Genomic DNA, 27832 nt, shown 5'->3' with positions numbered 1-27832 from the left:
GTGGGATTGAGTATCACATTATAATACCTTGTTGACTCACATCCAAAACTTTATTGGACTACTATGAATTCATGTCAGTAAATTTGGACTTAAAATGTAGATTATAATTCAAACTTTAATGTTATATATGAGTTATTTTTTCAATTTAAAAGTGAATTTTAGTGAGTCATATGGTATGTTGAATTCAGCATTGTTTAACATTAGATGTTTGTGATGTCAAAATATGGAGTCTCTAATTTTCTACAAATTAGGAACTCAAGTTAGTAATATAGACAAGCTAGAATATAAAATAAGAACCTTGTATATTTTTATTTTCTTTGTGATGTCCATCTTTAAAATATTAAAGATGTGGTGGAACACATCCATGTTCTGCTGTTTTTGTATTTAAATTCCTTCTGGTCTATCCTGCAAAACAACTTTTGCAATTTATAAATTCTACACTTTTGCTTCATAATAGTTACACGTTAACTTACCATGATAGTTGTACGTAACCTGGGTTACATGTTAACTTACCATGATAGCTGTACGTAGCCTGGGTTACACTTTAACTTACCATGATAACTGTACGTAACCTGGGTTACACTTTAACTTACCATGATAACTGTACGTAACCTGGGTTACATGTTAACTTACCACGATAGCTGTACATAACATGGGTTACACAACTTACCATAACAGTTGTACATAACCTGGGTTACATGTTAACTTACCATGATAGTTGTACGTAACCTGGGTTACATGTTAACTTACCACGATAGCTGTACGTAACCTGGGTTACATGTTAACTTACCACGATAGCTGTACGTAACCTGAGTTACATGTTAACTTACCATGATTACTTGGATTACTTTTCATTTTTCTTTCATTTAAATGCACATTATTGTTCCTTCTGGTTATTTTTGGTTCACACCACTTCTTTAATTTCCAGATTGTTTTTTTGTCACTGGTGGTGCTTAAGCTAAAGTAAAGTAACAAAGATGTCCTCTGTATCATTTCAATGTTATGACCACCACAAGGTCAGGGGTGACTGATGAAGCCCTGTTTTCTAATATTACAAATATTGACAAGCTAGAATATAAATTAAGAACCTCAAATCTTTTTATTTTGCTGAGATATGGCTTATGTACTGAATCAAACACAGTTGCCCTACTCACCTCTTTCCATTTTCAGAAACAGTTCCTTATACATACTTACTTCAATATATGAGATATGAATAACCAATACACAGATTTCAATTATTATACATTATATATGTGTATATAAATTATTATTATTATATAGAAATAAATTATTAAACTTATTTTTATTAAAACATACAACAATAAATCAAGAAGTATAGTAAACAGTTACTTTTCTTGCTACGACCTTTGAACTTGGTTGCTGCTGGACATAGGTTACTAAGCCTTTTAATATTTCACATCAAACAAAATTTTAAGTATTGTATGTACAGTTGAATAGCCAGAAAATGATAAACATCTATTCTGATACTATAGGTTGGTTGGTTGGTTTGGTGTTTCATGGCACAAAGCAGCTAGGCTATCTGCACCAAACATCCAGTAAAAAGTTAAAATGAAAGAATTTGATTGATTGATTTAGTGTTTTATGGCACAAAGCAGCTAAATTAAATGTAGTAAAATACAAAAAAGGAAATGAAGGTAAAACAAAACAGCATTGAAAAACAGAAAAAGTACAAAACCAATGTTGACACCTAGTCTACAATGTTAAGAGAGAAAGCAGAGTAAAAGAAGTTGTAAAGGACTTTCTCTAGCATAAAGGTAATGATCATAACCCACCAGGAAGACTAATAGGTAAGTACAAGAACCACCATCAGTCACCTGAAGTTGGCCTTTCCAGTCCTGGTTCTGGGTTATGTGTCATAAGAGCCATTATCAAAAGGTAAAGTAATAAAAGTTTTAAAAGACATGTAGCAAAATCATAATAATAATTAGCCAAATGTCCAGTAAAAAGGTAAAAGTAAAGTAAATGTAGTAAAATACATAACAGGAAATGAAGGTAAATACAAAACAGCAATTAAAACATAAAATGATATAAAACCAATGTTGACATCCAGTCTACAAAGTTGTAAAGGACTTTCTGTAGCAGAATAGTAATGATCATAACCCGCCAGGAAGACAAACAGGTAGGTATAAGAACCACCGTCAGTCATCTGAAGTTGGTCTTTCCAGTCCTGGTTCAGGGTCATGTGTCATTATGGCCAGTACCAAAAAGTAAAGTAATAAAAGTGTTAAAAGACATGCAGCAAAAGTGTAATAGCAACTTGCCAGGACGACTAACGGGTAGTTCAAACGGATTGTTCAAACAGCAGCATCAGTCACCTGAAGTTGGCCTTTCCAATCCTGGTGTCGAGTTATTTAATGTTCTGGTCATTTTACAATGTCAAATTGAACTAAAGAGATTGAGACTGAAAAGGGAACCACAATTAAAAAGGTGTAATGAATAAATATCAAACACTTAAATGAGGTTAAAAAGATTAATGGCCATTAAAAAACTAAAAACTTTATCAGGGTGGACAGCGTCACCATCACCAATAACACTGTCTAATGTTATGGACAAACCTTGGGACAAAACATGTTTAAAATGGTGCCGTCGTTCAGAGTTGTAAATATGGTAAGGAAGTAAAATGTGGCTTATGGTGATTTGAGTGTTACACAAACTACACACTGGTGCAACAGTTCCAGATGAAAGAAGACGATGAACTAAAATACTGTGACCAATGCATAGTCTAGTTAAAACAACTTCCTCCTTCTGAACTTTAAGGAAGTTAGACAGACAAAGCCCAATATAGGGTTTTATTTGAAAAAGCTTGTTGTCATGTTGCTCACTCCAAGTGGACTGCCAGCTGGCACAAAGCAGAGCCTTGAATACAGGACCATAGTCCATGTATGGAATAGGCACAGTGGTGACAGTACCAGAGCAGATAGATTTAGCTGCTGTGTCTGCAAGCTTGTTCCTGCAAATACCAACGTGGCCTGGTATCCAGAAAAACTGGATAGAAGTAGATGTTAATGAGAAATGGGCCAGTCGGTTTTGAATATCAGTGAGAACAGGGTGTGAGCCAACGTGAAGCGATTCCAGGGCCAGTAGAGAACTAAGGGAGTCAGTATAAATAGTGCAGTCGGAGTATTGCTCAGCTTCAATATGATCCAGGGCAAGAGATATGGCGTACAGTTCAGCAGTGAATACAGAAGCTGTAGAGGGGATTCTGCGCACAACCACCGAACCACAACAAACCATGGCAGAGTCCAGAATCACCTGATTTTGAACCATCCGTATAAATTGGAATAGAAAGGTTGTTCAAAAGATGTTCAGTAAATAAAGGGAGTTTCTGCCTTTTTCAGATGACTTAAAGAAAGGTCACATCTGGGGACTGTAATAAGTCATGGGGGGGATGGGCTGACCAGTGGATTCTGCAATGTTTTCCAAGGACAGACCCAATTCATCCAATTGCACCTGGATGCGAAAGCCAAAAGGAGCAATGGCAGATCGTCTATTTTGAAAAAGTAAGGCCAACTGAGGAAGGAAAACACATCCCCAAGTGAGACGCTTTGGTAAGGAGCAAAGTTTCAAAGAATATAGTAAAGACAGTTGCAGACAGCAAAGGTGCAGAGAAGGTTCGTGAGATTCCACATATAAGCTCTGAACTGGGGAGGTGCAGAAAGCCCCAGTGCAGAGTCAAAGCCTTTGATGATGAATGGGGTCCAGCATCTTTAAGGCCGAGGGTCTGGCAGAGCCATAGACCATTGATCCATAGTCGAGTTTTAAACGAATAAGAGCACAATATACCTTTAACATAGAACAACGATCCACTCCCCAACTGGCAGTAGAGAGGACACGAAGGATGTTCAGTGCTCTTGTGCATTTGACCCGTAGCTGCTTTAAGTGTGGTATAAAGGTCAGCTTACGGTCAAAGATAAGTCCCAAGAACTTGGTTTCAGGGACCAATGGCAGCAGAACTTCACCGATACGGAGTTCAGGAACAGGGTGGGTACCCCGCTGGTGGCAAAAGTGCATGCAAACGGTTTTAGAGAGAGAAAAATTAAAGCCGTTCGCCAAAGTCCACTTCAGTACACGATTGAAGGCAGTTTGTAGTTGCCGCTCAATATATCTCATGTTCGACGACTGACACGAGATGGGAAAGTCATCAACATAGAGCCCGTTTGCAACAGTGAGAGGAAGTTGTTCAGTGATGGCATTTATCTTTATTTAGAATGAAAATGGGGTACAGGTGTTACAGATGTTGAAAATTGCTGCTCAAAGTCTTCAAAACGTGGTCGTTTACCTATTGACTGTTTTTCGCTATTTTATTTAAACTTTTTTTTGGAGGATCCATAGGAAAAAAGGAAAATTTCGGTACCCACTGACCCCACCCACCATGGAGCTCTACAAGGGGAAATACTACAATGTCATGCAAGGGCATTGCAGCAATGCCAGGGTTTCGTGAGCACTATACCCAAACACTGGCATCAGACACAATGTACACAACACCTGTTGAGAACTTCCAACACTGGTACTTGGTTAACTCTAGCCCAAGTGGACCAGCCGATTAACCCAAGGGGTCCACCCAAAGGCCGTCCGTCTACAGGAATTCAAGGCCAAGATGGTGTGTTAGGGTTGGACCCCTCAACCACCAGGACCCTCTCCTCCCCTTCATGGGTCGCCACGCACTGCAAACACGTGGGTGGATGTTTAGATCCCAGAGGAGGTAAACTGAAAGAACAGAACCTTCTCTGGGAGGTCGCCTCACCACGTACAGGAATCCACACCAAGAGGAAATTTAAAAAAGTTTAGTAAAATTCATAAAAAGAAATTAAGGTAAAATAAAAGAAAGTTTAAACGCACATAAGTAGCATAAAACCAATGTTTACATCCAGTCTACAGCAGTAAGAGAAAAATTACAGTAATACCTATTCTAAAGGACTTTCTGTAGCATAATTGTAATTATTATAACTCACCAGGAACAGGTAAGTTCAAAAACCACTGTCAGTCACCTGAAGTTGGCCTTTCCAGTCCTGGTTTTAAGTTATTTGGTGTTACAGCCATTTTCTAATTTCAGGTCAAACTAGATGGGCTTTGATTCTTAAAAGGGAGTTACATTAAAAAAGGTCTAATATATAACTTAAATAGCATTGAAAAGATTAATGGCCTTTAAAAAAAATAAAAACATTTCCTCGTGGACAGTGCCGCCATCATCAATAATACTGTCTAACATTATGGACAAACCTTGGGACAAAACATGTTTAAAATGGTGCCGCCATTAAGTCATACTGATGGCAAAACAGTAAAATGTGGCTTACTGTGACCTGAGTGTTACACAGACTATACATTGGTGCATCAGTTCCAGATAAAAAAAAATGATGAGTTAAAAAACTGTGACCAATGCGTAGTCTAGTTAGAACAACTTCCTCTTTTCCATCTTATGGAAAAAAGATGGCCAAAGTCCAATATAGGGTTTTATTTGGAAAAGCTTGTTTTCATGTTGCTTACTCCAAGTCGACTACCAACTGGCATGGAGCTGAGCCTTGCCTACAGGACTATAGTCCATGAATGGAACAGGCACAGTTGTGACAGTACCAGAGCAGATAGATTTAGTTGAGGTATTGGAGAGCTCGTTCCCACAAATACCAACTGGCCCATTTATCTTTAACATATACTTCTATCCAGTATTTACCAAATACTGGGCCACATTGGTATTCCTGGGAATATCGGTGTGAACTAATGTGAAGTGATTCCAGGGCCGGTACAGAGCTAAGCGAATCAGTATAAATAGTGCAGTTTGAGTACTGCTTAACTTCTATGTGATCTAAGGCAAGAGAAATGGTATACAGTTCGGCAGTGAACACAAAAGGGATTCTGTGCATAACCTCTAAACCACAACAAACCACAGCAGACCCCACAGAATTACCTGATTTTGAACCATCCATATAAATGGGAATGGAATGATGGTTTGAAAGAAGTTCAGCAAATAACTGACAGTATTTCCAAATAGGAAGTGTGTACTTTTCTCAGATGACTTAAAAATAGGACACATTTGGGAAATGTAAGAAGCCATGGTAGGATGGGCTGACCAGTAGATACAGCAATGTTATCCAAGGACAGACCTAATTCATACAAAGACCAAAAGGAGTAATGGCAGATCATCTGTTCCAAAAAGTATGGCCCATCGAAAAAGGAAAACACAACTCCAGGTGGGATGCTTTGGTAAGGAACAAAGTTTTGAAGCATACAGTAAAGACAGTTGCAAATGCAGAGGTGCAAAAAAGGTTCATGAGACTTTACATATAAGCTCTGAACTGGGAAAGTGCAGAAAGTCCCAGTGCAGAGCCAAAGTCCTTGATCATGAATGGGATCCAGCATATTTAAGGCTGAGGTCCCAGCAGAGCCATAGACCAGTGATTCATAGTCAAGTTTTGAATGAATAAGAGCACAATATATCTTTAGCATAGAACATCGATCTTTTCCCCAGGTGGTGAAAGAGATGACACAGAGGATGTTCAGTGCTCTTGTACATTTGACCTATAGCTGCTCGATGTATAGTATAAAGGTCAGCTTATGGTCAAAGATAAGCCCCAAAAACTTTGTTTCAGGGACCACAGGCAGCACAACTTCACCAATATGGAGTTTAGGATCAGGATAAATACCCCATTGGTGGCAAAAGTGCATGTACACAGTTTTAGGAAAAGACAAGTTAAAGCCATTTGCTGAGATCCACTTCAGTAAACAACTGAGGGAAGTCTGTAGCTGCTGCTCAACATACCTCATATTCGATGGCTGACATGAGATGTGAAAGTCATAGACATAGAGCCCATTTGCAACAGTAAGAGGGAGTTATTTAGTGATGGCATTAATCTTTATACTGAAAAGTGTGAGACTCAAAACACAGCCCTGAGGGACTCCAAGTTCCTGCAGATAAGAAATACCATACCTCCATGTTATATCATAAGCCTTCACAATGTCAAAGAATATTGATACAAGATGTTGTCATTTGAGAAAGGCTTCTCTGATTGACATTTCAAGTCGAATCAGGTGGTCCATGGTGGAGCACTGTTGTTGGAACCCACACTGGGTGGACTAGAAGAGGTCATTTGATTCAAAAAACCAGACATGATGAGCATTAACCACCTTCTCTAAGGTCTTGCAAAAACAGCTCATCAAAACAATTGGACAGTAGTTTGAAGGAATCTTGGGATCCTTCCCAGGCTTAGAGCATCAGGAAAAACATTCTCCTGCCAGATCCTGCTAAAAACAATCAGAAGAATAACAAGCAAAACAGGAGAAAGATGGCACAGCACTTCATCGTGTATTTCATCAGGTCTGGCTGATGTACTGCCAGACCAATGAAGAGCCAGTTTGAGTTCCACCATTGTAAAGGGATGATTATTGTCATAGAGACAATCAGCTTGAAAGGAAAGAGAAGATCTCTCTACCCAGGTCTTCATTGCTAAGAAGGTGGAGGAAAAAGCAGAAATGCTAGATACCCGGCAAAAGCTTTCACCTAGAGTGTCAGCGATGCTCTGGACATCAGCCACCTCCTGACCATCAGAGGGTAAGATCGAGAGGGGGACAGAATTGTAGTGCCTACAGACCTTTCAAATCCTGTCCCATATGACCTTGAAACCAGTGGTAGATGATATGCTAGTTGTGAACTTAATCCAAGATTCCTTCTGGCTTTAACATCTTACCCATTGAGCATGTGCATGGCCTGTTTGAAAGCAACACAGTTCAAAAGTGTGGGATATCTATGAAAAGTATCCCAGGCCCTTTTTGAGCTTTCCTTGCCAAATGGCAAGGCAGGATTCCACCACGGACAAGGATATTGTGGAAAACATGTTAAGGTTTTAGGAATACACTGAGCAGCTGCTTGTATAATACAGCCAGTTACCGCTGCCACACGTTGATCTATTGATGACTGATTCAGATAATGGCAGGATGAAGTTCTTGAGAGCAGTGAAAGTGGACCAGTTTGCCTGATCCAGCTTCCACGCGTGGGTAGGGTGGCATCGACCACAGCCAGTCTCTTTATAATCATTGTAAAATGGTCACTGCCTAGTGGATTATTGTCAACCCTCCATGAAAAGGGAAAATAATGAAGGGGAGCAAACTGAGAGATCAATAGCAGTAAAGGACTGACTAGGTACGTGAAAATAAGTGGAAGAACCAGTATTGAAAAGAGAAAAGTTGTGATCAGAGAGCATACACTCTACAGAGCGACCCCTCCTATGAATATCGGCACTTCTCCAGAGATGTCGAGTGGCAGTGACTGGGTGGGCACATGCTGATCAACCAACAGTGCCACCTCTCCATGCATTTGTCCATCACACAGCCTGTCATTTCTGTACAAAGAAAAGTTGGCAAAGGTAACTGTATCGGCAGGTTTCAGAAATGTTCCCTGTAAGGAAAGACATACAGGATGAAAGGAAGCAAACAGTGCTTTGATGTCATCCAGATTAGAACGTAAACCTCGACAGTTCCATTGTACTAAGTTGGTCAATTTTATTTGTGTAGATGAACTGGGTGGAGAACCATTCTGTTTATGACAATTTCTTTTTCCTTTACTGTCTTTATTCAAGGGAGGTCTAATGGTTGAATGGGCAGGTCTTTGTTGTTGGAAGAGAATTCCAGCGACTGAGGACATGAACAAACAATTGTTTTGCATCTTTGGGTGGGAGAAGAAGATATACCCGAGGAAATACCCGTACCCGGAACCAAAGGAAGTGGATCTTAGGGTTTGCTGGAATGTACGTTAGGGACAGAGATGGGTGTTGAAGTAGATTCATCAACTTTTTTAATCATGAGGGTCAAAAGACTGTTAATTTGGTTTGAGAAATATTCTTTTGGAGGCACAGAGAGATCCACCTGCACTTCCACTGTAGTGGTGGAACAAAGTGCAGCAGCATATGTCTGAAATGAAGTGGTGGACAGCAACTTTTAAGCCTCAGGGTAAGCAATGTTTTGTATCATTTTCAAATACTGCACCTCTTTTTCTTCCAACCTTTTAGGGGAAGAACAAAAGTAGGATAGGTGAGAGCCATTGCAATTGACATAATGTGGATCCATTTCACACTCATTGGCATCGTGGTCAAGGAACCACAACTTGACGTCTTCTGGTTACTGAACCGCTGATCCATAAAACATCTGAGAGGATTTGGAATGTACGGCCATACTATAATAATTAAGATAACCTGCCTTGATGGTGGCAGTTGGATGTGGTGATGTAAACGTCAGAACAAGAACATTGGTCGGCATCGTATTTCCATCTTTCAAAGTGGAGATACGCCGCCTCACTGCAGAAACTCCTTGGGTGGAGAAACTAGCGAGAATCTCTGACTCAGGGATGTTCTTCAAATCCCTCTCAACAATAACTCCTTGTGATGAATTCAAAGTAGCATGAGGTGTATCCTCAATCGGCCTTGAATGCAAAAGGAGTTCACTGTGTTGAGACATGAATGTTTCCACGTATATGTCAACAGATCAAAGCTTCTTCACTGACTTCGGAGAGCCAGCAAGTCCCTTTTCAATGAAAAAGGAAGACATATGCCCCAAGGGCTTGTCTGAAAGAGAATACAGTGTAAGAAAATGAGGTACAACAAGTGTTGAACGTTGCTGCTCAGAATCTTCAAGACATGGTCGTTTACCTATGGGCTGTTTTTTCACTATTTATTTAAGTTTTTATTTGGAGAATCCATAATAAAAAAAGGAATATTTTGGTGCTTACTGACGCCACCCACCATGGAGCCCTACGAGGGGATGCACTACAATGTCAAACAAGGACACTGCAGCAACACCAGAGTTTCGTGTGCACTGTACCCAAACACCAGCATCAGACACAATGTCCACAACACCTATTGAGAACTTCAAACAATGGTACTTGGTTAACCTCAGTCCAAGTGGACCAGCCAATTGACCCAAGGGGGCCAACCCCAAGGCTGCCCTTTTTACAGGAATTCAAGGCCAAAGTGTTGTGTTAGGGTTGGACCCCTCAACCACCAGGATCCTCTCCTCCCCTTCACGGGTCACCACGCATGGCAAACACGTGGGATGTTCAGATTCCAGAGGAGGTAAACTGAAAGAACATAACCTTACCAGGGAGATCCCCTCACAACATACAGGAATCCACACTGAGAGGACCTCCCAGGGAAGGTTCTGTTCTTTCAAATGAAGACTTCAAGAATGTAGATTGTGTCTTCAGTATGTTTGAAATTTCATATTCTTTAAATTCTAAATATATCTAAGATAATAAGTTTAATAAATTATAGTAGAATTCTATGGTATTAATGTAGATATTTATCATTTTTGGGCTATTCAATTGTATATACAATACTCAAACAAAATTTTGTTTGATAATCCTCTACATGTGAAATATTAAAAGGCTTAGTAACCTATGTCCAGCAGCAACTGAGTTCAAAGGTCATAGCAAGAAAAGATAACTGTTCACTATAGTTCTTGATTTATTGTTCTCTGTTTTGAGAAAAATAAGTTTAATAATTTATTTCTAAATAACAATAATCTACATATATATATATAATGTATAATAAGTGAAATGTGACTGTTTATTAGTAAATATTAGTCCACTAAAACACAGCCAAGACAGGAAGACTAAAGGTCAGTTTTATATTATCTGATATGTAACATGGGTGCACATATGCTACATCAATTCAAGTTATTTAATGTTAGCTAGGTATGACTGGAAGGTTAATATAATTTGAAAAAATACTAAATATATAATGTTATGAGACTTAAACTACTTAGACTAAACATCTGTATTGTTGTGTTATAATATGTAGTTATTCTAGCATTAAAAAAGCATAATTTGTATTTTCTAATTTTTTAATGGTGGTGGCAAGGTTGGTTAAGTAACAGACTTCACATAGATTATAGAAAATAACATAAAATATAAAGTATAATTCAAAATATATGATTGATATGTATTTAGGAAGTTCTAGAGTTTGTTTGTTTGCTTTGGAATTTCGCACAAAGCTACCGAGGGCTATCTATGCTAGCTGTCCCTAATTTAGCACTGTAAGACTAGAGGGAAGGCAGCTAGTCATCACCACCTACCGCCAACTCTTGGGCTACTTTTTTATCAATGAATAGTGGGATTGGCGCATGTTTGGAGCGACACGGGCGCGAACCCGCGACCCTCGGATTACAAGTTGCACGCCTTACGTGCTAGGCCATGCCAGGCCAAAATTCTAGAGATAATGTTAGTAATACTTGTGGGATGAAGAATAGTTTTATTAATCATAACATTAAATCACTTTGCACTAATATTGAAACAGATTTTAGTTTCACAAACAGATCTTTAGTAAAAATAGTTTTATTAATCATAACATTAAATCACTTTGCACTAATATTGAAACAGACTTTAGTTTCACAAACAGATCTTTAGTAAAAATAGTTTTGTTAATCATAACATTAAATCACTTTGCACTAATATTGAAACAGACTTTAGTTTCACAAACAGATCTTTAGTAAAAATAGTTTTGTTAATCATAACATTAAATCACTTTGCACTAATATTGAAACAGACTTTAGTTTCACAAACAGATCTTTAGTAAAAATATTTTATTAAAAAATCCAATTTTTTGTATACAAAATACTTGTAATCTTTACTGAAAGTCCAACAAATTTTCTGAAGATACACGTGTTGTACCAAACGTTATAATACAAACACTTAACGTGTACAAATGTGCAGACAAGATCATATATATTACACAGATCCTGTAGTGAAAGGGTTAATTCAATGACAAACAGAATATAGTGAGTGATTTATCAGATTTTAACTTTGTTAACAGTTAGTTATTTTACTGTTACTTCATATAATAAATCCTTTTTTAACCTGCCTCTTTTCTCACATCTATACATAAGGACACACACACACAGAAACAGGTACAGAGAGAAAACACAAGATTTCTTCACAGAATTTAATATTTTTGTACTTACGTTTTCCCAAAACATTCACGTAATCACCTGGTCTAAAGTGTGCAGCAAACAGTGGCGTCCCTGCAAAATAATTATGTCTCTTGTCACCTACAACACACTGGGAATATCTGGGATCATAAACATTTGTAGTAAAAAGATACCCACTCTGTTATCTTATGTAAAACTTTGGAAATAGGATATCCTTTTCTTGAATTTTAATATTATTCATTTCACTACATACCAGAACTGTATTATATGGTTTGTAGAGTAAAACTACTGAATGAATCTTAAAGGTAAGATATGAAGTTAAATAAAAATATTTTTCTTGAGAGAAAAGTTATATATTTTTTGTAAACTAGAAAGTTACTTTTAATTCATGTGTTAGTAATAAAATCTATCACACCAACCTTTCTTGTTTGTATGAATTGTTAACATCAATAACACTTCTGGTACCAAAATTTCATATTAGAAATACAATTATTTTTTTTCTAAAAAACATACCACTTATTGCACAAGTTAGCTTGTTGTTGTTACATAAATAAAGTTCATTAATAATACCTAAAAAACTATAACAAAATTAAAAAACATCTCACATTATAATCTAATTGCTCAATTCAATTTCAGAGGTTCACAAAAAGACATACAAGGGCTATCTGCACAAGTGTAACATATTTACTGGTATGAATTTATTTTAATACCTACGTTTAAGTTTGATATCTGTGACATATATTGTTGGATGTGTATTGTCAAAGTGCTGTCTGTTTTCTAAATTTGTAGATTCTTGAGAGTAAGAATCAATAAAATAAAGTTTACGAAAGCACTAGCATATTTTTGAACATTGTTGAACTTTCAAGAATCTTGCCTTAAAGTATATAAACCAACTCACTGAGAGACAGTAATAGAATATTGTTGGTCAGCTATAGTCTGTATACTATAAGCCTCAGTAGTTATAAATGTGTATTGCTTATTAATCATAAAACTAGAGATTTGATCAGGAAACATTTATAGATTTTGAACATTACAAACTGTTCAATTTCAGTGAATTAACCTTGGACATTAGTATTTCTATGAGGATATTAAATATCTTCATCGGTAAAAGCTTGTAAGTGGTGTGAGTCCAGCCAAGAAAAGACAGCTAGCTAGCTTAAGTGGGGTGTAAAAATATCAACTGAGATATAATTTGGACTAGAACTGTTAACAAAATATTCAGTTCTAGATCAGATGGAAGACTCAGTAAAGTTTGTATGATTGTAAACTCTTGTATATAAACCAATATTTGTAATAAATCTTATTATAAATTGTATTTTTGTTTGCATATTAAAATATATTTGTGTTAAGAAAGAAAATTGTATGTATCAATCTTTTTGGAAAATATCATAAATTTGATACAAATCAAAATTTAATTAACTTCTAACTTAAAATTTCTGACTATGAATATTGTAATACATAACTTACATAATGTCATAAATCGGAGACTTGTCTGAGATAAATTATAATACATAAGAATAAACCATCCCAAATTTTATACTGATAGACTAGAGGGAAGGCAACTTATTGAAATCCAGTCAGCAAATTTTGAACTGCTTTTTTATATGACCAAGAAATGGGATTTGACTATTACTTTTATAACACACATACATGGTCCTAAAGTACGGAGCACGTTTTCACAGTAATTAATTTCCAGATACACTTCAGACAAACTATCCAATAGGCCATGCCCAGCTCAATTCACTGTTAGAAGAACCTTATGATACCTTAAGGTTATAAGGTTTTATGACCTTTAGGAGGACAAATGCTATACTAGTTCAATAAATAGATAATCAAAAATATTTTTAAATGAAATACATCAATAACTAAACTATATGACAAACAAATATCTTAATCATTTAATTTTAAAAAAATTAACATTTTCTTAAGCTGAAAGTATATTTCCAATCTCAATTTATTCAATCCAATGATCAGCAAGCAGGGATGGACAGGATTCCTTATACTTTACTCATGACAGTGACAGTCCAGCACAGTCACCCAAGCTACCTCTAGGTTGTCTTATGGAACACCTCATTAATACAGAGTTTGTTGCAACCTAGATAAAGTATATTGTGCTAATAGTTGCTAGTGTGTATTTCGTTTGATAAAGGGACACCAACTGAGGCAACACTCATCAAAGAGTGCAATCCTGTGAATAAAAGGTAAGGGTCACTGAAAAGTACAGAAGAACAGAAAAGTTACAGTCAAAAATCCTCCAGAGAAAGATATGAAATAATCTGAGATAAAAGCTCTGGGGAAAGTCTAAATACCTTATGCCCATACAATGTCCTCCAACAGCCAATTCAGCCAGGCTTTTAAGAATATAAAAATGTGACAAGCCTGATGAGACATGACTCACAGAAATCTCTTCACCTCCAAAGAGAACTGAGAATACGTGGTGTGAATAAATTTTCGTCACAATAAGCAGGAATACGTTCTAGAAAAGTGAAAGATCCCAATGATTAAACATCATTGTCTAACACCTCTACAAATATTAATGCAGGCAATAGAACGACTGGGATCTATTCCATCATAGAGATGAGAAACAGTTGCCAGATGAATTGGTGAAAAGGATTTATCCTCTTCCCTGGCTTTTAGTGTCTTATGTCAGAAGGACCTGTCCTGGTGTACGAGGACATAGGTAGAATGATACAGCATCCTGTGCACATGTAGCACAAACAATTATGACTTATGATATCAACAGGCCAGCAGCAGTAAAATATAAACCTTAAGGGAAAGTTGATACATGGTACATGATGCTGAGAGATCAGAGATGTCAAGAAAGAGCATGTAATACCACCTTAATATATGAGTTAAGTAACTGAAATGTCATTTAGGATGAAGGACCTGAAATGACTTCAGGAAGCGGAGAGCATTGGTAACTCTAATAATTTTCATCTTTTGAAATATCTAAAGGCAGATGATGAGACCACCTTACATAAGGTAATTGTGAAAGATTTGAAACCACTGTCAAAGAGGCAGGTCACAAAACTATTTATGGATAACACTTCTGGATGAAGCGAGTTCAACATACTTGCAATACACCATTGCATGGTTCCCATTGATAACTGTCGATCTTGGAACTATGCATAGACTGAGACAAATCCATGGCAACTTTAAAAGTTAAATCCTGACACTGCATGAAGGACTGCAGAATATCCATGCACGAGGCTCAAATTTTATGATGGCTGGGTGTATAATGTTGGATCATGGTTGCCTCAACAGAGATAGTCAAAGAGGAAGTAGGAGATGTAGGCACAACTGAAAGTACCCTAGAAGCTGAAACCACTGTTCAGCTGAACAATCTGGTGCTACCAACAGAACACGGCAAAGGAGTGACCAAATCATAGCTAGTACTCAGCATAATATATGATTCAGTGAGAAGGCACAGAGGTGTAATTTCATCCAGTCCTGGTTGGATGCATCTATTGTCAATGCCCAAAAGTGAAGTACTGAAGACCACAATACAAGCAGATGAGTGTTCCAATGAGTGGCAAATGCATCAATCATGTCTGTCCCAATCCAAATGCAACACAAAACCTTGAGATGTAGTATCCATTCCGTTTGGAGAATCCAGCTGGTTCAAGGCAATTGATTTATCATCAAATTCACCACCCATGGAATTGTAGTAGGATACAATGGGAGTGAACCCAGTAAAAAAAAAAAGGTTAAAAAGCAAAAAAACCTGAACCAAGTGTTTGCTTGACAAAAAAGGTAAGACACCACTATAGAACTGACAGAGTGCAGAATGACAAGTTTTTACCCCACCTATGTACAGGTAAGACACCACTATAGAACTGACAGAGTGCAGAATGACAAGTTTTTACCCCACCTAAGTACAGGTAAGACACCACTATAGAACTGACAGAGTGCAGAATGACAAGTTTTTACCCCACCTATGTACAGGTAAGACACCACTATAGAACTGACAGAGTGCAGAATGACAAGTTTTTACCCCACCTATGTACAGGTAAGACACCACTATAGAATTGACAGAGTGCAGAATGACAAGTTTTTACCCCACCTATGTACAGATTTTGAGATATTGTTCTTTGAACAAGTTCTAAAACACTGATATGTAGGGGAGTCTCATTGTCTATTCATAAGTCCTGATATTACTGACCATTGAAATATGCATCCCATTCCTGAAATAAGGCATCTGTGAAGAGGTGGCAGCAGAGGAACACTTATCATTGAATTGTTCTGATCTAACAAAGACCAAAGTTGATGATCCTGAATAAGGAGAAATCCACTGATCATGTAGAGACCACTGAAGGGATCTCATATGCACTCCTCTCAAAGAAATGAGAGTAATGCTCACATCCCATAAAGAGAAAGAACTGTTGTGCAGTGAGACAAGGAGATGTTATTAAAGAGTCAGTGAGTCTGTTCCATAGCATGCAGCCATATGGAAGTCAGTTCAGTCCATCCGAGATGCATGTTGAAAAACCCCCCAGATGAACAATACACAGTGTTGGAATGAGAATAGATTCTTCGACTCTGATAATAAAGCTTGCCTTGGGTGCTTCTGAAAGTAGAATTTGGGTGTGACAAACCAAACCACCAACTGATGAAATTGTACCATCAGTAACCAGACATCCATGAAATAGTGTCGTGCACAGGCATGTAGATTGGAGGTGATGTTAGCCTAAAGGGCAAAGCCCAGAACTGCATATAGTGGCAGGAAGACTCCACTCTTCTTAGTCACAACAAACAAATGGAAGTAATATCCTGGAAGAACTGGAAAGACTCTCTCTACTGTCCCCTTGATCAATAAATCTCTGATACTTCTGAAACGAAGTTCCAAAGTCTGAAGAAATGTGGGAAGCAGAAACATTGCACGTTGGATGAATTGTGATGAGGAAGATGTGAACTGAATGAATAATCTGACAAAAGGAGCTGTAGTACACGTGTATCCGTATTAAAGGGTTTCTGCACATCCAGAAATTCTCAGAGCCAAGCTCTCACAGACCCCAAAGGTATACAGTAGTCACTGCCATCACTGGGCGAGCAGAAAAACCTTGTGGATATGAGTATAATCTATTCAGGGTACCAATGGACCAAGATGCTGATGTTAAAGGTTGAAATTTTGTTTGTTTGTCTAAAATTAAGCACACAGCTACATAATGGGCTATCTGTGCTATGCCCACCACTGGTACTAAAACCTGGTTTCTAGTGGAGTGAATCTGCAAATATGCTGTTGTGTCACTAGGGAGAATTAGAGGTTGAGACACTTGAATAGGGGTGGAACTATGTCCCCTGTAGGAAAGTCAAGAAACCAACAACTATGGGGGTAAATGAAGATGGGCAACATCAACCCTCAATTCCAAAAAGTCTCTAATGCCCCCAAATATCAAAGGTCAGCAAAAGGGGGCATTGCATAACTCGTGGAGGTGACAACCAGTTTTCTGTGTATTATTAGCTAATGAAACATGCATTTCAAAACTCACCTGGTTGGATTGCTGCATTTGGTGTAACAATGAAACGAGTCAGTTTTCTTTATTATTGTTGGGTTTTTTTTCAATGGTAAATGGGTTTCTGGTTTTCTGTGTATTATAAGCTAATGAAACATGCATTTCAAAACTCACCTGGTTGGATTGCTGCATTTGGTGTAACAATGAAACGAGTCAGTTTTCTTTTAGGCATTACCCCAGCTTCTTTGAAAAGTCCATTATATTCTGCTGTGAACTAAGTACAAATAGAATAAAATATTTATTTACTGTTCACATTTTGAAATAAAAATTATTTGAAGGATGTTATCAATCACACTGATGTCATAAATAAGTTGATTAATGACGTTTCATATCTAACGTTTTATAAATTTGTTACACAGAGTTTATATAAGAAGGTACACGTTTTATTTACAACTGGGCACATTTATTACTGGTTGAGATTATGCATCTTTTTCTGTGTACAATGAAAATAAAAATAAAACATCAGTCACTTACTTCATTTTAACTTTTTTTTACACTTGAGAACCAACTGTTTTTATATGTTCACATTTCTTAGTATAATTCTAAAACTGTTTTTATTTTATATACTGTAAGTTATAAATCTTATTTAAACTCTGAAAAAATTTTCAAACACATCAGAAGTAATCAGAATCTACTGTTGATAAACCCAGGATCTCAGACCCTACTGCTATTCTACTTTTTCAAATACATTATTACTTCAGATATTTCATGTAAACATACACTGCTTACCTATAACGATAATGACTTTTACGTGCTTACCAACTGAGGATCAGAACTTTCAGCTCCAACCACAATACATCCTTTTCCTTCATATTTTTTTCCGAATGGTGTATTAACATAGGTTTCTGGAGGATGGTACTTAATTACATGGTTATCAACAACCTGAAAACAAACAGATGAAGATACTCACAAACAGTCTAACTTTAAACATCTGAGCATTTATAACTAGAAGTTAGTTCTAATAACACTATGTAACAAAATTTGTACTTTTTCTTGTTCCTGAGCAGAAAGTTTCATTTCCCAATTACTTAAGCCTAAGTCAATAGAAAAGACCTATTTTTCTCTTCAAACTTTGCATTTTTGTGACCTGGGAGCGAATAACAAAAACACGATGGGAGACTATATTTGGGGGCTGGTACGTGAAAGTGATTTACATTACAGTCACAAATCTCGAAAAAATACTCACTACTAAATATTTTTGTTCATTTTTGTATAACTTTAATATAAATATATGTAAATCTTGACTCATATGTTGTTTTATTCAGACCTTATGTAAATGAAAATGTGCAAATTTGCCTGTTTTTACACAGAAAATAGGTTAATTTCTAAATTTCTTTATCCAGGTCACAAAACCAAAGTTTGAAGGGAATAATGACCATTTTCTGTACTTTTACAACATAAGTAATTAATAAATAACACATACTATCCAGGAACATAATCTGTGTCACATAATGTAATAATCTATGTTTAAAATTTATACAGTTTTCTTCCACTATATTTGAATAATTTTTATATTTAAGTCATTCTGGTCATGAATTCATTCTAGGTGAAATGCTTTTAGTGAAACCTCAGTTTAGAATTGCCTAGTAAAGCTGTGCTAGACTTTAAAACTTGAATTAAATTTTCAGTGCCAACTAAGATGATGGCACATTTGTATTTTTCCAAACTTTTCTTTTGCATTTGTCTCTCATAATAAAACTGAGTTTCTAATTAAGATAACATGAGAGTAATTACATTACTCATATAAAAATTTGAAATTCCATCTACTCACTAAAACTAGTTAAACAGGAAAATCTAGTTTCAGTTTAAAACCTTAAATTCATAACATTTGAGCAGTTTTTGCTCAATAATAAACATATTTGTTACTTCAATAATGTAACAACTACCATGCATTTGTTGCAGAATGAGGTAATCAAATACTTAATGCAATAGAACTTATATTTGACATTTGTAGTCTATTACTTCATAGTTATAATCAATCAATAAGCAATTGCAACAGTGGGTTTGTGAATGTATTATTTTCTCACACAAACACAAAAATAACCTACACTTTAAAGAAGTGAAAAATGCATTGGAAATGGACAAAATGTTTGACCTTGGATTTTCATTCAACAAAGGATTAACACAAGGTCATGATCCTCACTTCTGATAGCTCGAGTTTCAACTCTGATTAATTTTACACCAAACTCACGAATAGAATAAAATAATTTCTCTATTTTCAATCTTTTCTTTACCTGCAACTGTAAAAGAAGCAGTTTCTTCAAATAACATTTTTTAAGATAACATATGAGAACAAAGGCCTATTTGATCCTTCAAGATTGTCCATGTGCATCCTCTCAAGAAAGGTTTATTTAAATTCATACTTTCTATTCTCATAAAATAATTTCCCTTTTTAAACTCATGTGAAGTGTCAGCTACTGTTAACAACAACTCTTTCCATAAGTAAATTAATGTTATTTATTAAAGTAAAGTAAATGTTAGAAAAACACAACTGTTTTAAATAGAACCTATGCAGTCATTTTCCAAAGTTAAAACTCACTATTTCTTTAACAGTAGAGCACAAAAATATCAGACATTCATCTTATCAGTTTCTCTAATAATTGTAAATTTCAGTAAGATCCTCTCCTAACCTTCTTTTCTCTAGAAAAATAAGTCTTAACCAATCTATATAAGTTAAGCCTTCTATCCCTAGAATCATCATAACTCTCCTCTGAATGCTTTGCAAGTCAATATGATATTTTTTAGATAAGTAGACCATAACTGTACAGAGTATTCCAAGTGAGGCCTAACTAGCAATCTGTAAAGAGATACCTCTTTTAAAAGACCTGTAATCAACTTGTCTATAAGTGCATCTTAAAATCCTAGTGATTTTACTGCTGTCAAAAGAAGTAATTGCAATCCATTTCTTACATACATTTCCAATTACTCAAACTGTGTATTGAAAATTTGTGTAACAAAAGCACAAAGATACATTATTATTAAATACAGGTGGGTTTTCATGTATTCAGTATACACATTTATACAAGTGAAATTAGCTTTGGGCTTTAATTTATTATCAACAAGTGTAGATAATATCTTTATCTTAGATTTACAGCACTTATGACAAAAGACTTTTTGAATAAAGACATATCCTGAAAGATTTATGAAATATCATGTTGGAAGAGACCATGTGATGTCTCACAAACACGAAGGATAATGTTAAAATAAGCAGCATAAAGATTACTTTCAGAAACAGTAAGTAAATCTAACATAAAGATCCACTTTCACATGTCTTATTCAGTCCAACTTCTGTTTGTGTTTCTTTATTGGATTCTGATAATGATGCATGATAGTGTCAAGATTGGTTTCCACATGAACTTGTTTCATAAGAACAAATCTTGAATTTATCTTACATTTTTAAGATTCTACAATGAATCTATAGAAGTTACAATAAGGAGTTCAGTGTTAAAGGTCAATTATTCTAGTCCACTTGATCAAACTGGAAATATTAATAATAATATTAAGATTAGAGTTGTCACTAATAACAATATTGATGCAATAATTATGATACACTGTAATTAAAGTCACATTTTGTATGGATTTGAAATGATTTAGGTGTTATTCTATATCAAGTAGCCAACCAAAAACTTTGTATTTGTTGTGAATCACTAATGTTTGAAATGAATGATAATTTGAGAAACAGAAATCAATGAAATACTTAGGTTTTGATGTTTTCTTATACAAGTTAAATTGTGATGTACAAAATTTACAAAAATAAGTTTCTTCTAATTCAAACCAGAAACATTCACAAAAGGAACAAAATTATATAACACAAAGATACACACCTGACTGGCTTACTAAAAACATAAAACATTCATTTTGAAAGAAAGATCAGGAAATTTATAAGAATATATAAAAACCTTCAATAACTGTAAGTGCAGGGTAGAGCATTATCAAAATTCACATCATACAGGTGGGAACAGTTCCAAAATGGAGTAGCTATCAAGAAGTTTATATCAGAGAAACATAAATGAAAAGAGAATCACATAAAAACTCTGCCATCTTTATTTTTATTAACAACTCAATAAACACTGAATTTAAAGAAAGAACCTAATATGAATAAGTGTAATATAAAAATTCTGCCATCTTTCTTATTATTAACAACTTAATAAACACTGAATTTAAAGAAAGAACCTAATATGAATAAGTGTAATATAAAAACTCTGCCATCTTTATTATTATTAACAACTTAATAAAAACTGAATTTAAAGAACCTAATATGAATAAGTGTAATATAAAACTCTGCCATCTTTATTATTATTAACAACTTAATAAAAACTGAATTTAAAGAACCTAATATGAATAAGTGTAATATAAAAACTCTGCCATCTTTATTATTATTAACAACTTAATAAACACTGAATTTAAAGAAAGAACCTAATATGAATAAGTGTAATATAAAAATTCTGCCATCTTTATTACTATTAACAACTTAATAAACACTGAATTTAAAGAACCTAATATGAATAAGTGTAATATAAAAACTCTGCCATCTTTATTATTATTAACAACTTAATAAACACTGAATTTAAGGAACCTAATATGAATAAGTGTAACATAACAACTCTGCCATCTTTATTTTTATTAACAACTCAATAAACACTGAATTTAAAGAAAGAACCTAATATGAATAAGTGTAATATAAAAATTCTGCCATCTTTATTACTATTAACAACTTAATAAACACTAAATTTAAAGAAAGAACCTAATATGAATAAGTGTAACACAAAAATTCTGCCATCTTTATTACTATTAACAACTTAATAAACACTGAATTTAGAGAAAGAACCTAATATGAATAAGTGTAATATAAAAACTCTGCCATCTTTATTATTATTAACAACTTAATAAACACTAAATTTAAAGAAAGAACCTAATATGAATAAGTGTAAAATAAATAAAGCTAACTTAATTGAAGAAAACTACCCAACCCTAAATCTAAACCCTTGGGTACCGAGACACCTATATCAGACACGGAAGCAATATTCAGTCATGTAATATTTTTGTTCTATACTGCATATATACTCATGTCCATGAAAACTACTTGGACTTGACATAATCTTGTCGAATGTCGTATATTTATCATACAACTTTTCATTACCCAGTCATCTCAAAATGTTTATGTGATGTCTGTGTGCTGTATTCTGAAGAGAAAAGAACAGTGGGACAAATATAATAGTCAGAAAAGACATCAGATTCCAGCTAAAAAGGTTTTATTATTTTCCACAAGTGAATGGTTTATAAACTGACTTGATATAAACAGTATTAAAGGTCAACTTTTTTGAAAGTTTAAGAGGTTATTTTCTCAAGGCTAGGAGTGTAAGAAGAACCAAAAGACCCTTTGTTGTCTGTATTATGTCAAATATTGTTATCCTTTATCAGTTTGTGAAATTCATTTAAAAATAAAGAAAAACACATCAACATTTGTTTTTAACTCACTTATTTCACAGTTTTTCTTACATATGAAGATACTTAACCTGTAACTTTAGATACACACCTGTAATAGTGTAGTCATTAATCTTGTACCTGATTTAGCCCACATAGGGTAGACACCAATCTTTTTAGCTATGACTCCTGTCCTCCATGACCTGAAGTATTGTATCAGTATAAATTAATTTACAAAACTTGTTAGAAAAAAACAACAACTCAGTATCTAACTGAAATGACAAAGTTTTAACATACAGATCTGTTTTCAAAATTACAGTTAAACAAGGTTTCAAATAGTCTGTCACTAATTTCTGTACATTTACTGTCTCACACATGATAATAATACGTAGTGTTCTTTTCTGTCTCCAAAGATCTTGGTCTTACAAGTTTAACTTAACACCAAACGGGAGTTAAGAACATATATTTATATGCTTAGACAATTCATAACAGACCTACTGGCCTGAATGCCATTTAGTGACAACTTGTCTTCCATATATTTTTTTACGAATTGGATTCTTTACTTTTAATCTGAAATACACAGAAATTGGTACATCAAAAGACAGAATTTTATAGTGATCAATTTTGGTTGAAAAGAAACAAAAAGTAAAATTTTTCCATATTTAATACTGTACCGTGCAGACTTCTGAATTCTATTACTTTCTTAAGGCAGTATATAAAATATCAAAGTAGCAACATAAAAATTGTTCAATGTAGAAAACATCAAAGACAGCATATACATACATATCATTTTAATAAACCATTAAAGAACAATGGACTAATTTTACTATAAAATCCATAACATCTTTTAACCCTTTCACTATGAGTTCAGAGTAATATACAAGTTATCTACACATTTGCATATGTTAAGTATTTGTACTATAACTTTAGGTACAGAGTCTGTTTCATGATTTCATGTTATGAGTGAAAAACTATTAGTTCCCAAAACCTCAATTACTAATCTCCAGATCTTTCTAAATACATTTCAAATGTTTGTTTTCAGTAAGCCTTTATATATCATATTGTTTTCTATACCAAAACTATGCGTAGTCTGTCAACTGATCAACCTTGTAACCATCATAAAAAAAATTAGGAAATAAATATAAATTATGCTTTTTTGTGCTAGAATAACTACAGATTATAACATGAAAAAACAAATATTTTGTATAAATAGCATAAGTGTCATAATGTTATATATTTATTATACTGATATATTAGTCATGCCTAGTTAACGTTATATAGCTTGCACTGACACGATGCATGTGTACCCAGGCCACGTATCCAGTAATGACCTTCAGTCTTCCCTGTCTTGGCTATATTTTTAGTAGTATTTTGTAATATATAGTCACATTTCAATTATTATACATTAGATATGTGTATATTGATTATTACTATTTAGAAATAAATTATTAAACTTTTTTTTTGAAATATAGAACAATAAATCAAGAAGTAAAACAAACAATTATCTCTTCTTGCTACAACCTTTGTACTTTCAAAATTTTGAATGTGGAGTACATCAACCAAAATTTTTTTAGGTTTTACACATATAGTTGAATAACTAAAAAGTCATAAATAACTACACTGATACCACTTTAGGGGCATTTGAGTTGTTGATTGGTTATTCATATCTCATATATTGAAGGAAATATATATAAGGGACTGTCTCTAAAAATGGAAAGAGGTGAACATGGCCACTGTTTGATTCAGTACATATGCCGTATCTCAGCAAAATAAAAAGATATAAGGACCTTATATTATATTCTAGGTTGATATTATTAGTCAATTGAATTCCTAATTTGTACTAAACTACAGACTTAGTATTTTGGCATCACAAACATTTTAAACAGTGCTGTATTCAACATATGTGACTAACTAAAATCTATATTTAAATATGTTCTTTTAATATTTAATTTAAATTAAGAAATTAACTCATATGTAATATTAAATTTTGAATTATAATCTACAATTTGATTCCAAACTTATCAACATAAATTCATAAAACAGTAGTTCAGTAAAATTTTGAATGCAAATTAACATATGCAATGACATGATCATTGACCTCTGACCAATTGCAAAAGGGTTAAATGATTCTGAGATAGTCACACTTCAAAGATACCCTGGAGTCCATTCTCCTTTCTCCCATGGGGGTTCTTTTAAAGGACTTTCTCCAGGAGCTAGAAACTTGTTTTTAATGACTTCTTGAATACTTTGCTTGTTTTCTTCTGTTAAGCCTTCTTCAAAAAACTTCCTTTTTCTTCTAGGCCACCAAAAAGGAGGTTTGGTCTTCCGTCGTTTAGGAGTATTCCGACCAAGCCATCGAGTTTGTACATTTCCTCCAAGGACACTAAAGTGAGAACAAATTAGCCTGCAACTAAACCTATTCTTAGGTATGGCTCCTATCTGTTTTAGTTATAAATTAACAGCATAATTTATCAGCCAACATTCATATTTAGGTGTTGGATATTATGATAAAAGAATGCATGCTGGTGTTGCTTAATAAATTAAAATTTCTATTATAGTTTTACATAAACCAGGATTTTTTGTTTTTGTTTCTGGATAGGTGCTATACAGATAAACCATGCTTTGTTTTGTAGTTTCCAAAATGGTTCTGTTACTTAACAAAGAACATTATTTTCTATTGCAGTTTTTGTGTAATTTTCCAGTTGTTTATGTTTAATAAAATAGTGATTTCTGCTTTTTAGAATTTATTACAGGTGGTGTCAACTACAGCACATTTGCCACTCATGAAGGCCCTTTAAATAAATTCTAGACCAAGAAATCAATTTAAAACGTGTACTTATCATACATTGTTTTGTTATTTTTAAATAAATTTGATACACAGTTTCAGTTATGCATTTTAATTTGGACTTGACTTGTTGGCTAGATGAACGTTGATAAATAAGCATTTGTAGAGCTTATAAGAAGTCATTAACTTTTACCTTAATCCCCTGTTGGATCAGCAGTATAGATTTACAAACATACAATGCCAACATCCTGAGTTCAGTTCCCTGTGGTGGACAGAGTATTGATATCTTATTATGTAGCTCTACCCTGAGAAAATAATGCCATTTACCTTAAAGAATTACCATTTGTCACACATTACCCATTTCTATAATAGGTTTTGTATTGGATTTGGTGCAATATGCTCAGATGACTTAAACATACCTTCTCATCTGCTGAAGTGAAAATTCAGCTCATGGTATTTTCTATACTGTATTGAATCCAATCACATTACAATCTATTTCAGCAATAAATGAAATTACAATTACTAAATAACAGACAAATGTAAGAATAACGTTGCTGAAGGATAAAAGCATCTTCAGAATGTTTACAAGCACTAAATGGTAACAACAAACGTTTATGCTACCTAATGATATTTATAACCTACAAAAATTAATTCTTGAGTGGACATTTAATCAGAGTTTTTAACTTGTCAAGGACCCAATTCTACTTAGGCCTGTAATTTAATTTTAAAACAAAACTATTCAAAACATGCTTGGAGTAGATATATAAATTAAAAAAAAAAACTAACAAATTGCTTCTAATGGTACGTTATACTTAAAATGTTAAAATACTGACACTCCTGTAGTATTTAACACTAAAGAGTAGAATAAATGAAGTCCTATAGGTTTTACAATACAATTTGTGTTACAGACCACACAGGATATTATGAAAAATTATCATGCTTTTATTTTGTTTACAGTGATTACACTTTAATTACAAGAAATTCTGCTCAGGTGAAGTAATCACAGTCAAACATAAACATAATCACGGGGCTAATGCACATTAATCCTTTTATTAATATCTTTTTCATTTGTCTATATATGAATTTTTGGTATAAGTTAAACCTTCATTACCGTTATGGTTACAAGCAGTAACACATTTTTTTTCATTAAAATTTCAAATTCGCATAGTAGTATTAGTAACAGTGCTCAGGTTAAATTATTCCATAATAACTTAAGAGTTATGTGCAAATACGACCAAATCATTGTTGCTCACTTATATTTCAAACATACTTTAAACTTACCCTATACATCCCACAGAAATGTTATTTAAATTTATCTGAAAATTATAATATAATAAGTGAGATTTTCGACACACCGTAACTAATCCACCAAACGCCATGCTTTCTAAATATACTCTTTATACACTTTTAGTTGTAAAAGTACAGTGTCCTCTGTTGTCCGGCTAAGAAATTATATTTTAAAAAATTAATTTAAAATATGTCACTAAAAAAATATAGGCATAACTCTAATTGCACAGGCATGCGATGGTTTTATTATCTTAAAATGTTTACAAGCTGTACAACAATTTCTCTGCGCTGAATCCGCAAATGATATCCACTTTTCTCCATTATGTACCGATTTTTTTACAAAACGTCATATAGATATGTAAAAACGGCTGGTGTGTATAGAGAAAACTCCATGAAGAGGAGCGAACAACGTTTCGACCTTCTTCGGTCATCGTTAGGTTCACAAGGAATGAAAGAGGTAATTTACCGATAGCTGACTACGTATTGGTTTATTTTGGGGCTTGAGTTGTTGTATAAGTAGAGTTTCTTTAATTTTGCGTTTGTTTCTTTATTTAGTATTTAGGTGTTTTCGATGGTTATGTTTATTTGACTTGCAGTATTCGAAAACGTGTGAAGGTGACTTTATGTGTTCTTTGAATTTGGTTTCAATTTTTCTACTTGTTTCTCCAATATAGAAATCGTGGCAGTTATCACATTGTATTTTATAAATAATGTTGATGTGGTGTTTGTCAGTGTAGTTTTTACGTAGTATATACCTTAGTTTTGTGTCTGGTTTTTTAAATAAATTTGATATTAACTGGAATGTCATATTTTGTAACTACTTTTTGCCAAATATTGGTTATTTTATTGCTGATGTCGGGAATATATGGTATGCAGCAGTATATGTTTTCGTGAG

General features: G+C 34.3%; 1 protein-coding gene across 1 annotated transcript in view; it reads right to left on the bottom strand.

Moving 5' to 3' along the window:
* Window positions 1-27084, bottom strand: part of LOC143231691 (large ribosomal subunit protein uL3m-like) — a 36803-nt gene extending 9719 nt beyond the window's left edge. The window contains exons 1-6 of the mRNA XM_076466283.1: window positions 26932-27084; window positions 25021-25248; window positions 22978-23068; window positions 18201-18323; window positions 17556-17655; window positions 11958-12021 (exon numbers count right to left, since the gene is read on the bottom strand). Of these exons, the coding sequence (XP_076322398.1) occupies window positions 11958-12021; window positions 17556-17655; window positions 18201-18323; window positions 22978-23068; window positions 25021-25248; window positions 26932-27029 (704 nt within the window). The 5' untranslated portion in view covers window positions 27030-27084. The remainder of the gene's footprint in view (window positions 1-11957; window positions 12022-17555; window positions 17656-18200; window positions 18324-22977; window positions 23069-25020; window positions 25249-26931) is intronic.
* Window positions 27085-27832: the final 748 nt, after the last annotated feature.

This window comes from Tachypleus tridentatus, chromosome 11 (genome assembly GCF_004210375.1).
Source record: "Tachypleus tridentatus isolate NWPU-2018 chromosome 11, ASM421037v1, whole genome shotgun sequence".
NCBI classification, from domain to species: Eukaryota; Metazoa; Arthropoda; class Merostomata; order Xiphosura; family Limulidae; genus Tachypleus; species Tachypleus tridentatus.
This window is presented reverse-complemented; position numbering and strand designations above follow the sequence as displayed.